General features: G+C 35.7%; 1 protein-coding gene across 1 annotated transcript in view; it reads right to left on the bottom strand.

The window, feature by feature from the left end:
• The window catches only part of CNTNAP5 (contactin associated protein family member 5), a 973,836-nt gene that overhangs the window by 758,334 nt on the left and 199,896 nt on the right, over nt 1–15,606 (bottom strand). Inside the window, exon 2 of the mRNA XM_056110141.1 lies at nt 8,074–8,178. Coding sequence (XP_055966116.1) covers nt 8,074–8,178 — 105 coding nt within the window. The remainder of the gene's footprint in view (nt 1–8,073; nt 8,179–15,606) is intronic.

Here is a 15,606-nt window from a genome sequence, read left to right as displayed (position 1 = left end):
ATGATTACACTTACTAACATATCAAACTTGCAAATTCGTTCAGGATGATAATTTTCTCTACTTATACTCAAACTTACGCTAACAAAGAAATCTGAGTATATCAAGTTTTATTGGATATCTAAGGTGAAATTTATAATACATCAAGTTCTGTTTTTTTATTTTATTGATTCACTGTAAGATATAGTTACAAGCTTTCATGTTTGAGTTACAATCACACAGTTATCGAATACCCATCCCTCCACCAGTGCACATTCCCCACCACAATATCCCCAGTATATCCCCACCTTTCCCACCCTCCCACTGCCTCCATGGCAGACAATATTCCCCATACTCTCTTTCTCTACTTTTGGGCATTATAGTTTGCAATACAGATATTGAGAGGTTATCATGCTTGGTCCTTTATCTAATTTCAGCACACATCTCCCATCCTGACCGGTTCCTCAAGCCATCATTTTCTCAATGATCCCTTCTCTGTACCAGCTGTCCTCTCCCCGCACCATGATCACAGATAAAAGCAAGTTCTTAACTAAAGAAGAAATGACTTGAATGCTTTATAAAATCTGCATTTTTAGAAAACATGAGCCTTATTAGCAAACCAATTCCTAAGCAAAAGCAATCCGTTGAGTAGAAGAGTATGAGTAACTTTACTTTGAGGCATTCAGAAGAGGCACCAGAGAAGGAGTACACAAATTGGAATGCTGGAAAAATATTAGCAGTCATGTTTGTATCAATTCCCGTCACTCTTTATGATGAATTCAATACTCCTAATCTCAACGTTTAATGACATTTCTACAATGTCTTTAAGTGAAAGACTTCTTATAAAGGAATTAAATAGACCTATCTAGAAATTCCAGGTTTAACAAAAGCAGTCTATTCTACCATATATTGTTCAAATGCAATATACATCCTCCTGTTGGTGATACTAATTTAAAATACTATAGTAAATTGTTGATAGTTAGATAAATATGCACCATTAATTACTCAATTCAATTAATGTATTTTTAAGTTGCAATGTTTTAGATGAAACACAATGAACAGACTAATATAAAGGTTGGGGAGTGGGTTTTTTTTGTTTTGTTTTGTTTACAGCATAATGTAAACCCCAAATTTGCACACAATCAATCAGAATTCAATCCTGGGTACCCCATATGCTCCAATAAGCTCTGAAAGGAGTGATCCCTAAACAAAAATCCAGAAGTTAGCCTTGAGTGTGGCTAGGTATGGCACAAAAACAAAAACAAATAAGAACAGATTTAACTGCTCATTGAACTAGAAATTTACATGATGTTACTCAAAACTAATGTCAATTAGACCTTTTATAGGAACTGAACAGCCAGCTTTCATGAGAAAAAGTCAAGATTGAATTATTACCTGATTTGCATATAACTTTGTGTTGAACATGATACTTAGAATACTTTATGCATTATTATTATTATTAATACTATTATTTTGCTTTTTGAGTTACACCCAGCAATGCTCAGGGATTACTCCTGGCTCTTCACTCAGGAATTACTCCTGGCAGTGCTGGGGACCATATGGGATGCTGGGGATCGAACCTGGGTCAGTTGCGTGTAAGGCAAACACCCTACCTGCTATGCTGTCACTCCAGCCTCTATGCATTGCTTTACTAATAAGCAAATAGTACTGACAGGATTACCCTTCCCTAATATTATTTTGATTTGCAATTATACTACCTGGGAAGAAAGGTCATTACATTTCATTTCTCTACATTTGACACAGAATTTTAAGACTTTCATTAAATAGCAGATGTTTATTGTATTTATCACAGCAGATTACAAGTGTTTTACTAAGAAAAAAGACCTAGAGTAACCTTTTTTTTTTGACCTAGAGTAACTTTCAACATCAAGTCTAAGTTAGTTTTACCCTTAGGTGTATTTGATCATCCACAATATTTTAGAATATTTGACAAAGCATTGGTGTTCTCTCTCTCTCTCTCTCTCTCTCTCTCTCTCTCTCTTTTTCTCTCCTGTTGAAATTCCAAATTAATCAAAAAGAAGTGATTGTTAAGCCCACAATATCATCATTCAAATAGACATTTCAGATCAGAATGCATAACAATGTTGGTTAACATAAAATAGTGTTTACTGCGAGTCTTACCAACAATTAGCTATGCATTCTCAGGTTAGTTGTTTTACATGCCAGTTTCTTAATCTTCAACAATGTGAGTAATAGGAGGTCAAAAGATAGCAAGATAATTAAGGCACTTGCTTTGCATTTTACTAAACTTGGAACTTCACGGTACCCTGACCACTGCTGAAAGTAACCCCTGATCACAGAGCCAGGAGTAGCTCCAACACTGAATGTGATCCAACATATGTGAATAATCCTATCAGCAATATGGTGATGGTGAATACAGTGCTTATACTTAAAGCATAGTTCTTTATTTATAAGTATTCAACCATCTTGATGCCCTCTCTTCTGCCTCACCCCAAGTTTCAACGTGAAAAACATCAAAGAGGTAAGAGTTGTATGAGCAGAAAGCACAATCCATAATTCAGAAAGTTAGGGGTTGAGGCAGAAATTCTGAATTTCTACCAAAGTATCACATAATACCCTTGTTCACTGCTTGCCTGGCCTGAACAGCTTGGACTGCAGAAAAAAGCAAAGGGGCTGAAAGGACAATACCCTTCAAGGGACAAGGCAGGAATCCAATGACATATTCTCCTATACCTCAGTCTTTTCACACCGATTAGATTATATCCATACCAGGTCTGGCTCAATCAATTCAGATGGGAGACTGGTGCTATCTTTTGCAAGCAGGCATTGTAGTGCTGCCTGTGAAATTGGATACTCAGGAGTGTCACCTCACTATCCAGAATAAGTCCCTAGACAGTTGATACCATGCTAATTGTGTGAACCCTGCTTCCTGCATTGTTCTCAATCCACATCTTCTCACAAATAGACCAATGATTCCAAACTAAAAACTAACTTTCAAAACACGGTCATGGATCTTAAGCTTTTTTACAGCCTGTGCTGCTATAGGGGAGGAAAAGAGTACATCTATCTGTGCCAAAGAGAGGCAATGATTTTATGCCTCCCCATTGGTCCAAAACTCAGAAAGCTAAAAATACCTTGACATAGAAAATCAAATTCTCCATGGCAACAAAATTGTTATGCTAGATACACACAAACTCAACTTACACAGACAAGATTCTCAAAAATGCACTGAGTAAAGAATAATGATTGAAAATTCAAGAAACAAATAGTGTAATTGTTTGCAAAGCTGTGTTTGGAAGGATAAAAACAGATGAGAGGAAAAAATAGAAACTTCTTCTTTCAGGAGGTCAAATTCTTCTGTCCCTATTTGGCTTTTAATCAGCTAAAGTTACTTAAAATCTTCCCCTTACTCTCAAGTGGGTCTAACCCACAACTCACTGTTTCATGTTATACCACCAACCCCGCATTTCCTGCTCATAGGAAGTGCTTCTGGAAACCCAACTGACTTTAATGTATAGATCAAAAGCTTTCAGGCAACAAAACAAATCACATTTGGCAAAGTCAGATCCCTCCTAAACCACAATTACACAGATTAACTTGGCAACCTAAGTTAATGGTGATCTGACCCCTCTTTTAATGCATTTTGTCTTTTTTTTTTCAAAAGTAATTAGTTTTCTTACTGGTTTTTCATTGCTTTGTGTGTGGATGAAATTGGTATTGAGGAGTGTGCAACAGAGAGAACAAAAAGTCCATTTCGCAAATCCCTTCCATAGATGAGATAGCAATGTGGAAACTATTGTACTGGGCTTTAACCATCTAATCCCCTTCCTCATTCTGTGAAATCTCCAGTTTTTGGTTTGCTACAGCACCAAATCAGGTTAAAGTCTGTTCCCAAGGGCGTGTTTTTTTTTCTGCTGTTGTTATTTTCTTCCCAGAAAGATCCATTTGTCTTTAACAACACTCATTAGACAAGCCTTAGTCAGAATCTGAGAGCTCCTTAGCACAGCTTTCCTTAATTCTTCAAGTTTTGAATTGATCACTACTTCTGACATGACAAGTTTACTAACTCTGTACCTTTTTTTCCTGGGCATAGGTCAGGAAAGAGTAGAAGGCTATAGAAAATGCTGGAATATATGAATGAATTATGTTAAGAGAAAAAAAAGAAACCCTAAAACTTGAAAATCAAAGAGAAAATAGTATGTATTTTCAAAATCATCCTGAGACAATTTTTACAGGTGTATGTAATCGTTACTTAATTCTCCAGGAGAATGATCCTGATATTTGCTCTTTTTATTCACTGGAAGAGTAGACATTATATACTGTGACACTACACACTAGCTTACAAATATTGGTCCAATAAAGTTAATAAAAATCCCATATTTTATTACCCTGTAGTGCAATAATTCATTTTGTATCTAACTAGAAATTTTATTAAAATATCATTTTCTTTATTCTCTGAGCCAGGGCAAATTTTACTTATAAAATTGAGATAAGAGGGGCCGCAGAGATAGTACAGCAGGTAAAGTGCTTACTTTGTACATGGCTATCCCGGGTTCAATCCCTGGCAGCCCACATGGTCCCCTGAGGACTGCTAGGAGTCATTTCTGAGTGCAAAGCCAGGAGTAACCCCTGAGCATATCAAGTTGTGACCCAAAACCAAAGCAAACCAATACAAACACCACCACCAACAAAAACTGATGTAAGTATAATATTACCATTATGGCAGTTGTCAAGGTAGAATTCATATGTCTTAAAGGTTTATAGCAGTGAAGTTTCATATTAAGTATTGATTATATTGCTGCTATGTTTTTTATTTGGATATTGATAGGCAAATCTGATTACAGGAGAATGTTAAACTTCAATGGTGCAAAATCATAGTCTAAGGGAGGAGACAAGTCAGATGACAATATCAAATTCTAATAATTTAGCATTTTTATTATGAATTTGTTTAAAACAGTGTTTTCCAACAGTTTCTGACCATGGACCCTTTTCATCCTTGGTTTTTGTTTGTTTCTTTGTTTGGGGGATACACCGAGTCATGCTGAATAGTTAGTCCTGGCCCTGGGCTAAGACATCACTCCTGGCTTTGAGGGGGATGATATGTGATTTGGGATGCTTCAGAAAGAACCCAGTTTGGCCGCATGGAAGGCAAGCTCCCTACCCACTATGCTATCACTCTCGACCCTTCAACCTTTTTTTTTTCTGTGTGGTCCAGACTTGTTCCTCATAACAGGGACTGTCCCCTCCCACCCCGATCCCCTCATTTATATTTTTACCTCTAGCCCCTTGGACTATCCTAAGGGTTCACAGAGTGCATAGTTAGGAAACAATGGTTTTAAACAGTCCATGGGTAATTCAAACATAAATAGATTGATATAGTTATATATCTACAGATATAGTTGTATCTATATATCTATCTATATAATCTACATTTCAAATTATATGGTCCAATTTGTCTTTTGGGGGTGTCTGATGTCTTTCCTTTAATGAATAAAAGGGAAGTATTAAAGAAAAGTGTGAAAATTAAGTATTCACTTGACAGTTATCTCTTTTAGGGTATATAAGGCATTAGACAGGACATTTGTCTGTTTTCAAGAAAAAAATTATGCATAAATTCTCAAAGTAAATAACCATAATAATTTTTTTACTTTTTATATTTGTGAATCCACTTATGATAAAATGTTTTCTTGTGTATTTGTGACTAATATAAAATATGTGTGTATATATATATATCTATGTATGCACATACTCTATTACCTATGAGCATAGATATATACTACATCTTTATACATATGATTGTGACTTATATACCAAAAAACAAGTAACTTCCCCTATGCAACTTAATATTTTAATACATAGCAACTATATTATGAATCTATAGGTGAGAGAAAAAATAGCAGTGGAATCACTAATAATGAATGCCATTTTTTAATTATATAACTACTGCATTCACTTCATAAAATATACTTACAACCTATTCCTATTTATACCAATTATATAGCAGGTTTCTAGCACAAAGCTGTGAACGTAGTAGGGATTTAATAAATATTAATAGGGGATTTGGAATTCATTGTTATTCATGAATTTGCTCAAGTTACTGATTTTCCATGGTTGTTGGATTTTAGAATCACTTGGAAAGCATGTATTTAGATACCATAACAATATTCTTGCTTTGGTTCTATTTCAAATAGTTCATAATACCTGGAAGATGGACTTGAGTATTGCTACTTATATGATTCTCTAGTCATTCAAATGCCTGAGAAGAACCAGTAATCTCAGTGGACAGAGAGGGAGGGTTAAGGCTGTTGCCTTGCATGTGGCTGATTTCATTTAGAATTCCCAACACTGCAAATGGTTCCCTAGCACCAAGAATAATCCTTCAGCACAGAGCCAGGAGTCTTCCCTGAGCATCACCAGGGTGTGGTCCCCAAATAACAGAAGCAAAATACACAAACAAAACACCCAGAAAGCTAGTTTTTACAGTTTAATTTCCCCTGAGGGCAAGAATTGTGCCCATAAAGCAGAGATTGTAGCCCTTCTAGAGGACTTTGAAAGAGGCCAGTACTTTCCAACTCTATGACCGCATTTCTGTCTGAGTTTCTTGATTAAGACTGTATTTAGAAGAAGGAAGAGAAGTCACCCTCACTTATGCTGCCCTTGTGCTCTGGCTAGATTCCCAAAATGAGCAAGAGTAACTACATTAAGTGTAAGTAGAGACATCTGCGCTCTGTCACTATTGGTCCATTAGGAGAAAGTTTGTCTGTGATCAGAAATAGTCTAGAAACTTCAGAGGACACACTGGGCACTAATGAATTTCTGCCTCATGCAATGGAGCAAGACTGAGAGAGAGAGAAAAAAAAACTGGTTGTTTGTCTTCTTGTAGAACACATTAAACTTTGGCAGCTTGCATGCGGGGATTGTTTGTGTACTTTGCAGAGAAAGAACCAAAGTTGGGAGCAGGTGATATTGAGGTACTAATACCAACAGAGCTACTGGCCAAATATCAGAATCAGCTTTAGAACTTTGGCTGATGAGTAGAGAGTTGTTACTATTCTGATTCTAGGTTTTTGGCTATATTATTTTTTTCCTTTTGGATAATAGTTTTACTCCTTTCTCAAAAAAATCATGCAGTTTTCTAACTTTTAAATTATTAATCCCACTGTAATAGAAACAACTATAAAATGTAATATGAGCAAGCAACAGATATATATGTGATTTGTAATTTATTATTATAAATATTATTATGTATATTATATATCTGTAGTCTCACTACAGATATTTAAACTTTAAATAATTCTGCAACTTTATAAAAAATGTCAATCAAGACAATAACTACCTAGAACTTATCCCAGAGTCAAATATAATTTGATATTGGAAAACTCACTAAAGTGATTCTATAGTGTTCCGGTACAAATTTCCAATGTGTGGACGGAGTGCTTCCCCATACCTGCAACTATCATTCTCTACCTAATAATATCAGCTCAACTACATACTTTCTACCCGGAAGCAGCACCAGATTGTAGTCACTCACACAAGACTGATCCCCCTTACCTCTTCAGATGCAAGTCACAAGCTTTTCACATAACAACTGCAGATTGCAGATCCTAAAAGTCTGCTGCTTAGGTTTCAGACACCAGTTTTAAGGTCATGTTAATGATTATAGTTTTGGTTCACTGACTGTAAATCAGAACTTTATGTGACCCCTTTATTTGCTTTGTTTGTTCCACAGGAAGGACTTAGAAACCCCAATAAACAGTTGCTTACTCTATTACTGATTTATTACTGTCCTCCCGTTGTTCATCGATTTGTTCGAGTGGGCCCAGTAACGTCTTCGTTTTGAGACTTGTTGTTACTGTGTTTGGCATATTGAATAGGAACAGGTACAAGCGAGATACTCTCCGTAGCTTGCTGGGCTCTCCGAGAGGGGCGGAGGAATCGAACCTGGATGGGCCAGGCTGGCCGCATACCAGGCAAACGCCCTACCACTATGCTATTACTGGTTTATTTCATTGCATTTAACTCTACTTTTCCTTTCCTTAACACATCTTTCAATATGATCCCATAGCATAGATATGACTCAACACTTGTTTTTAGTGGTTCAATATTTCTACTCACCAACTCTTCGGTTGAGTTGAGCTGGACTGTGAGTCCCAGCATGATCTGAGGAACTGGAAAAAGCCGTTGGAGAGAGTAGAGATGCTAATGGATCATCACAGTTATCTGAAACATAGAGAAAGAAAGAGCAATTCATATTAGCAAACATATTCCATATAGAAATTATAGCATTAATATCCATCATGAATTATCTGTCTTATTCTAACAATACTCTTTCTTCCATGTGCTATTTCATAATTTCACTCCCAGTTGAAGAAACTGAAGTTCAGAGTTGTTAAATCACTTGACAAGAGCACAACACTAGAAAAGAATATATTAAGAATTCTTGTCCAGATTTATCTAACTGAAGCGATAGCACAGCATTAGGGCATTTGTCTTGCATGCAGCTGACCTGGGTGACCCGGGTTCAATTCCTATGCCCTTCTCAGAGAGCTCAGCAAGCTACCGAGAGTATCTCAGTCACACAGCAAAGCCTGGCAAGCTACTTATGATTTATTCGATATGCCAAACACAGAAACAGCAAGTCTCACAATGGAGACGTTACTGGGCCCGCTCAAGCAAATCAATGAACAACAGGAGGACAGTGGACAGTGGAAAAGTTTTACTACATAGTCATTCCTTTAATTTAGTAAAGTTCCAAATTATAACTCTAAAACTTGTTTTTTTTTTAATGAGACTATTAAAGGAGAAGACTATACATTTAATCAAGTATACATTTTGTCTTTAATTCCTAACCATTCTTACATAAGTCAAACCTGGAGGCATAGACAAATTCAGAATTCCATTCACTTCCAATCTTTGAGGAATTAGTTACTAACTCTAGCAATTCATTCCTGTTCTATAAAATAATGAGAATTATCTAATTTCATATGACTTTGAATATTATGTCAATTACATTAGCTGCCCTCAAATCTCTTGAGGCATGATATATTTTCTAAGGTTTCCTTGATGCTGTGCAAATTTAAACAAGATGTGATCATAAACAGACTTTGATCTTGACAATATAGCTACATGCCTCCAGACTGCCACTGAAGCCCTGGCCATCTAATTTTATACAGAAGACCCTGCATTTCACCTAGAAAATTGATTGCTTAAATGTTTTGTTTTGTTTTGTTTTGTTTTGTTTTTGCTTTTTGGGTCACACCTGGCGATGCACAGGGGTTACTCCTGGCTCTACACTCAGGAGTTACTACTGGCGGTGCTCAGGGGACCATATGGGATGCTGGGAATTGAATCCAGGTCGGACGCATGCAAGGCAAACACCCTACCTGCTGTGCCATCTCTCCAGCCCCGCCGAAATGTTTTTTAATTGATTCATTTATATAATTTGTTTCTTCTTCTCATGAATCAGTTTTATGGGGGGACCATAATAAATAACCTGGTAGATAAAAAGTTATTAATAAAAACTTATTAAAGGAATCTGTTAGGAAATAGAAGAAGGAAGACAGGTAAACAGAAATGAAAGAATAAATCTATATGAAATTACCAATATTTCTTCTTATTTTTCTATTTTATACACAATCTTGCATAATATATGGCCAGCTGATTTTATCATGTCTAGACATAATTCTTTCAAAACAAAATTGAAAAGTGTAATTCAAGTTTGAAAACAAATTTTATTTATGAGAGACAGTCAGGAAGATTTGATTTTAAAAGAAAATGTACATTGGAATACAATGCTGCTTGTTTATCCAGAAAACTCTTAGAGAATAATATTTCAACTAATTTCAGAAAAACTAATGAGAAACATAAGGATTAAATTTTTGTTTGTTAAATGTGCTAAAGAAAAATCTGGCAAAACATATTTAGAGATATTTTCCCAAAAAAACAAATGTTTGAAAAATATTTTGAGGTATTTGACAAACACATAGCATAGCCAGATCCTCGGTGAAAAGGAATAAAATTAAAATCACAGGAAGGACACATTGGCAGTTTTGGTCATTCCAAAAATAGAAAGTAGAGCTCAGGACACTTTATTCTTGGCAAAAGATACAGATGAGAAGAGATGCTATACACTCTAAGCATTTGTTTGGCAATATAAATAATGTTATTTATATATTAGGAAGCAACTTGAACATAATATAGATATCTGTTTGTTCCTGTCTGTTTTATCACAAAGAATTATCGAGTGGATGGGAAAAACTGAAGCTGACTAAAGTGAACCCACAGGAATGTGTGCTATACAAATATATGCACACATCAAACATCACACTATATCACACTTCACAGCTGTGTTATGAGTTCCTCATATCCACATCTGTAGTGATACTTATCCTCCAAATTCTTCTAATACCACTTCCCAATAATTCAAACTCTTTCTTAAAAATAAATCTACAAGCCGAAGTCTTTTAAAGGGCAAAGGACCATTTTTTAATAATATTTCTGCACTTAAAAAAAGATATGCGGCCAGTCATTACTGATTGATGTTGATATGCTCATTTAATAGGTCACTAATGAAATGTTTGAATGTTACAACTATAGTACTTATTTTGTATAAGCAGAAATAAAAGTGGTCTAATTGTTTGAATTTAATTCAATCCAATAAATATTTATAAGATTCTGATGCTTGACCTTGGAAATGCGTTAGACGTAGCCGTGAGTAAAATTTGTTCTCAGATTTCTTTAAGTTTAGAGCCCACTGAAAGATGTAAGTATGCAAGCAATGAATAAATTGATGGGAAAGCTAAGGCGTTTGATTCAGATCCACATAAATGGGACTTCATCACCAAGATAGCATAAAAGTGACTTTCCCATCTTCTTTAGTCCTAGTCAGTGCCTCATTCAGGAACTGCTGACTTCATGTACTGTCTTTTTTCCCCAGTATCTATTTTATCTTCCAAAATGCACCGTTCCTGTACAGTTTTCCCTTACTACCTGAGGATAGAAAATTCCATATTTCTATTCTAAAATAGGAAAAGTGAATTTATCTTGTCATTGCTTTATATTTTAAAAATTTTGAATGTGCTCCCAAACAGTGCTTACAGAGTTCAGGGACCGTTAGTATCTGTACTCAGCCAATAAGGCTAAACAGTTCAATTATAGGCTCTGGTGTTGCTTACAGGCAATGTGTCACTGGAGATCAAACATGTGTGCTTATGTTGGAAACATAACCTTTGAGCTGTATACCCAATACAATGAAAATTCGGGGGTAGCTGAGGAATAGTCTCTAGGGGTTAAGTCACTTTCTTTGAATGCAGCTGACAGCAGATTAACTCCAGGCACTGTAAATGGTTTCCAGCAAACTGCCAAGAATGATTCGTGATCAGTGAGCCAAGAGTAAGTAAGTCCTGATAATAGTCAGATGTGCACCTCCTCTAATTATAATTTTTTAGTATTGAGACATTCAAAATAGCCTATAACTCAGATTTAATAACACTTATATCCTCAACTAAACTGAGAATATAGTAAAAGCAGGAATGATATGATAAATACACATACTTTACTAGAAAGAACTTGGCAGTGTCACTCTAGCACCTAGGATGTTAACTGCTTCTGACAGCTTCCGAGAAACTAATATTGAAGCTATTTTCCTTTATATTATTTATGACTTTTATTTTTATTGGTCAGTGGAATCAGTAATATACATTATTTTTACTGTCACTGTCACTGTCCTCCCATTGTTCATTTATTTGCTTGAGCAGGCTCAGTAATGTCTTCATTTTGAGACTTGTTACTGTGTTTGGCATACTGAATACATCATGGGTAGCTTGCCAGGCTTTGCCATGCTGGCGAGATAGTCTCTGTAGCTTCCGGGCTCTCCGAGAGGGGTGGAGGAATCAAACCTGGCTCTGCTGCGTGCAAAGCAAACGCCCTACCACTGTGCTATCGCTCAAAAATAAATTGCTTGGGGCCTAAAGAGGTAATATGGTGCTTAAAACACTTGCACTGCAAGTGGTCAATTCAAGTTTGTCCACCAGTACACTAAAATGTCCCCAGAGTCCAGAGATAGGAGTAAGCCCTGGTCACAGCCTGGTGTGGTTCCATAACTAAAACGAAAGTGGAAAAAACGAAGTATATAACAAAAAATTTCAAAATATCAGGGAATAGTTGTACCGCAATTTGCTGTTACATTTTAAGAATTAGGGAATAAATTGAAAACCCTTGCAAATAGAAAGGCAAAAAGTTTTTTAGGAATTTTGGAATAAACTCTAAACCTAAAAGATAATTCTATCTGATAGAACAAAAGGGAGTGCCCTGCCACAGAGGCAGGGTGGGATGGGAGATGGGGGGTAGGAGATATACTGGGACTGGTGGTGGGATGGGTACTCGATCATTGTATACATGAAACCCAAGCACAACAACTTGTAAGTCTACAACTGTACCTCATGGTGTTTCACTAATAAAACAAAAAACAAAAAACAAACAACCCTACCCCAAAAAAAAAAACCTCATTCTATCTTTAGACATATACTACATTCCAATAACAATGAATATATAATCTAGCACATAATGGTCATTGTTTTATATGTGAATGAAGGTGTGTGTGTGTGTGTGTGTGTGTGTGTGTGTGTGTGTGTGTGTGGCTTTGGAGTCATACCCTGCTGAACTCATGACTTACTCCTGGCTCGGCTCTGGGATCACTACCTCTCCTGTTAGCAATTACAGATGCCAGGGATCAAACCCAGGTCAGCCACACATAATCCAAGCACCTTATCCACTGTACTATTTCTCTGGTTCTGCTTAAGAACATAGAAAAAAAAATCATAGGAATTAGAAAGATGGTGCATGGATTTAAGTGCACTTCTTGCATGCAGCTGCACTAGTTCTATTTTCTGTACCACATGGTCATCAAAACATTGGTAGGTGTGACCTTAGAGGTTCATGAGCATCTCTGGGTTCGCCCAAAGAGGACGTGTGTACCAGCAGGGTGCCTAAATAATCCCCACACTTTAGAGTCTAAGTATACTCTAATCCACAAGTTGAACCAATAGCTCAGTTGGCCACTCATTTGAAGTACCACTTGAGAGGCCCCATAATACAAAACAAATTCAAGCATTCCAATCTGTGACATATGTGCAGCAGAAAAGTGTCAAAAGAGGTAGAGCTCAAAGATACCCTGTTCAGACTTGATTCTTCTCTGGTTTAGGATTATTTTGATAAAACTTTGAAACACTGTATATTATCTTTACTGTCCACTAACATAAGGAAGGGAATCAACATGGTCACACTCAACCATAGAATGATTTTAAAAATTGGAATGAGCACAGATCTAAAATATATCGATTCAATAGTACATGAAATGTTATCTGCTTTAATTGAAACTAGTTCAACTATTTTATTTCTGAAATCTTATTTCTATTTCACAAATCATGCCTAAGAATTGATGTCACTTATAGTTCTTTATTTAACAAAAAAATAAGTGCCTGAGGCTCTGTAATTTACAATACTGTTAGTGAGGTTTGCAGTAAAGGTTTAACAATTGACCACATGAGAAGGAGAAAACAACATGAAGGGCCAAAGAAAGGACAAAGTTTCATAGAAAAGTGAGGACAGAGAAAGCTAGGAGATTCCCCACTCTCCTCTGCAAATTGGCACTCTTGCAGAAACTGGACCAATATCACACCAGACACATGGTTGAAAAAGAAAGAAACGAAACACCATCTGCTCCAACATTCCTGTGGGTTTTCAATAAACAAATCTACGTTGTCGTTAAATTTTAGGTTTTATTCACATCTCAACCTTCATGCCATGTCTTTACAATAAAAAATTCACAGTTGGTGCCTCTAGAAGTGCATGTCCATATATATCTGTATTTTCAAAAATAAAGAGGGAAGAGTGAAGAAACTTCAGAAAGAAGAACGATATTTGAAGTTTAGGGGAAGCACACAAACTAAGGCAGGCTTCCTATGGGACACTGATTCTGAGATAGACCATAATGGTTTTCCCAAGAATCCCTTTTTTTTTTTAAGAAATACCTTCACAGATGCATTGGCATAGTAGAATATTTACAAGACATACTCTTAGAAAGCACCTGCATGGCCCTTTTCATAAGATCTGCTCCCAACATGGAATGAAATTCAAGATAATCTAAAATTGAAAACCAGGGAAGCAGGAGATGATCTGAAAGGCAAGTTATGCTTTACATTTCTGAGACAGCAAAGTAAATTCCAAGATCTACAAACGCCATCCCTCTTAACAACACAGACTGTGATCCTGATGACACCGAGAATCCTTTATCTCTAGGTGAGAACATATAACTGAATAGCAAACTATTTTAGGGTGTGGCCTTCAGACCCTTTGAACATTGCTTGGGAAGATTACTATAAATAAACATAAAATAAAAATCAATATGTAAACCATTATTTACATATGATTTATTATTCTCATTTTCTCCACCTGCATACTTAATACTTGATTTTTCCCCCTAAACATAAAGACTATTTCCTATATGATCCCACCCCTGAGCAAATTAAAAACCAAACGAAACATTTTTATGGGGTGAATTCTGAAAACTTTGGCTTTTCCAATTTGACAACTTTGAACAAATATGACCCAAGATACAGATGACCTCTTCTATGTTATAGACTAGGAGGGTATAAAAATCAGAAGGAACCTCTACTGTTAGAGAATTCAAGTCCTTGAATTCATGAAAGATGACCTGGAATATGGCAGTATTGTCCAGAATCATGTATATAGAGAATTATCTTTAAATAAACTCAGACATTGTTGATCTCAGAGGTTACTATTTTATGAATCACTGACTATCAACATAGGTCTGATAATAATTAATATTGTTCTAAGGTATGTTTTAATGCTCAATTTTTGTATAAAAATTGCTTTTCAAAAAGTTTTTTATTTATTCTCTATTGTTTACTGTAGATAATATCTTCTTTTCACAGTTTCCCTGCCACAATATGCATCAGAGGAAAAAGTAAAGACACACAAAACTTAAATGAGAGTAAAAGAAAATCTATCTGTTTTCCTCTTGATATTCATATAGCTACTCAAGTCAAGCATTTCATTTGCTTTTTTTAATCTAAATAGTTGGAAATATATTCTTCAGTGTATGTGTTCAGTGAAATCTTAAAGGCCTTCTTTCATACTAATTAAAAGCTAAAACAAAAAAGGAATAATGAGTAAATTATGATATCTATGCAGCTTCTTAGAAATTATCATTGACTCTTTAGATGATTCTACTTTTAAGTAACAGTTTTTGTCACTCTCACATATTTTTATTCATTATTATTAGAGTACCAATTGAGTTATAAATGGTCTTGAAGTTAAATTGTGAGCATTATCTTGATTACTTCAGTAAATTGTCTCTATATGGGGATTTGGAGCTTAAAAGATTCACTTGTATTTATAGGTGAGATAAAATTCCTCTTAGCATTGCACACTTAATAGCCTACTTTGTTTAAAAGATATAAAGCATGTATTTTGTGTGGTGCCTACAATGGTGCTTAAAGTGACAACTCATGCTTTTAGCTTCATTTATTTTCCCCCTTGTTACCTATATTTTCACTTAGCACACAACAAAAATAAATTCTGTAATATTTTTCTTGAATCGGACCCTGTCACTGCTTTCTCTATGAA

The sequence above is a fragment of the Sorex fumeus genome, unplaced genomic scaffold (genome assembly GCF_029834395.1).
Source record: "Sorex fumeus unplaced genomic scaffold, SorFum_2.1 ptg000009l, whole genome shotgun sequence".
NCBI classification, from domain to species: domain Eukaryota; kingdom Metazoa; phylum Chordata; class Mammalia; order Eulipotyphla; family Soricidae; genus Sorex; species Sorex fumeus.
Note: the sequence above shows the minus strand (reverse complement) of the source record. Positions and strands in the feature narration are given on the sequence as shown.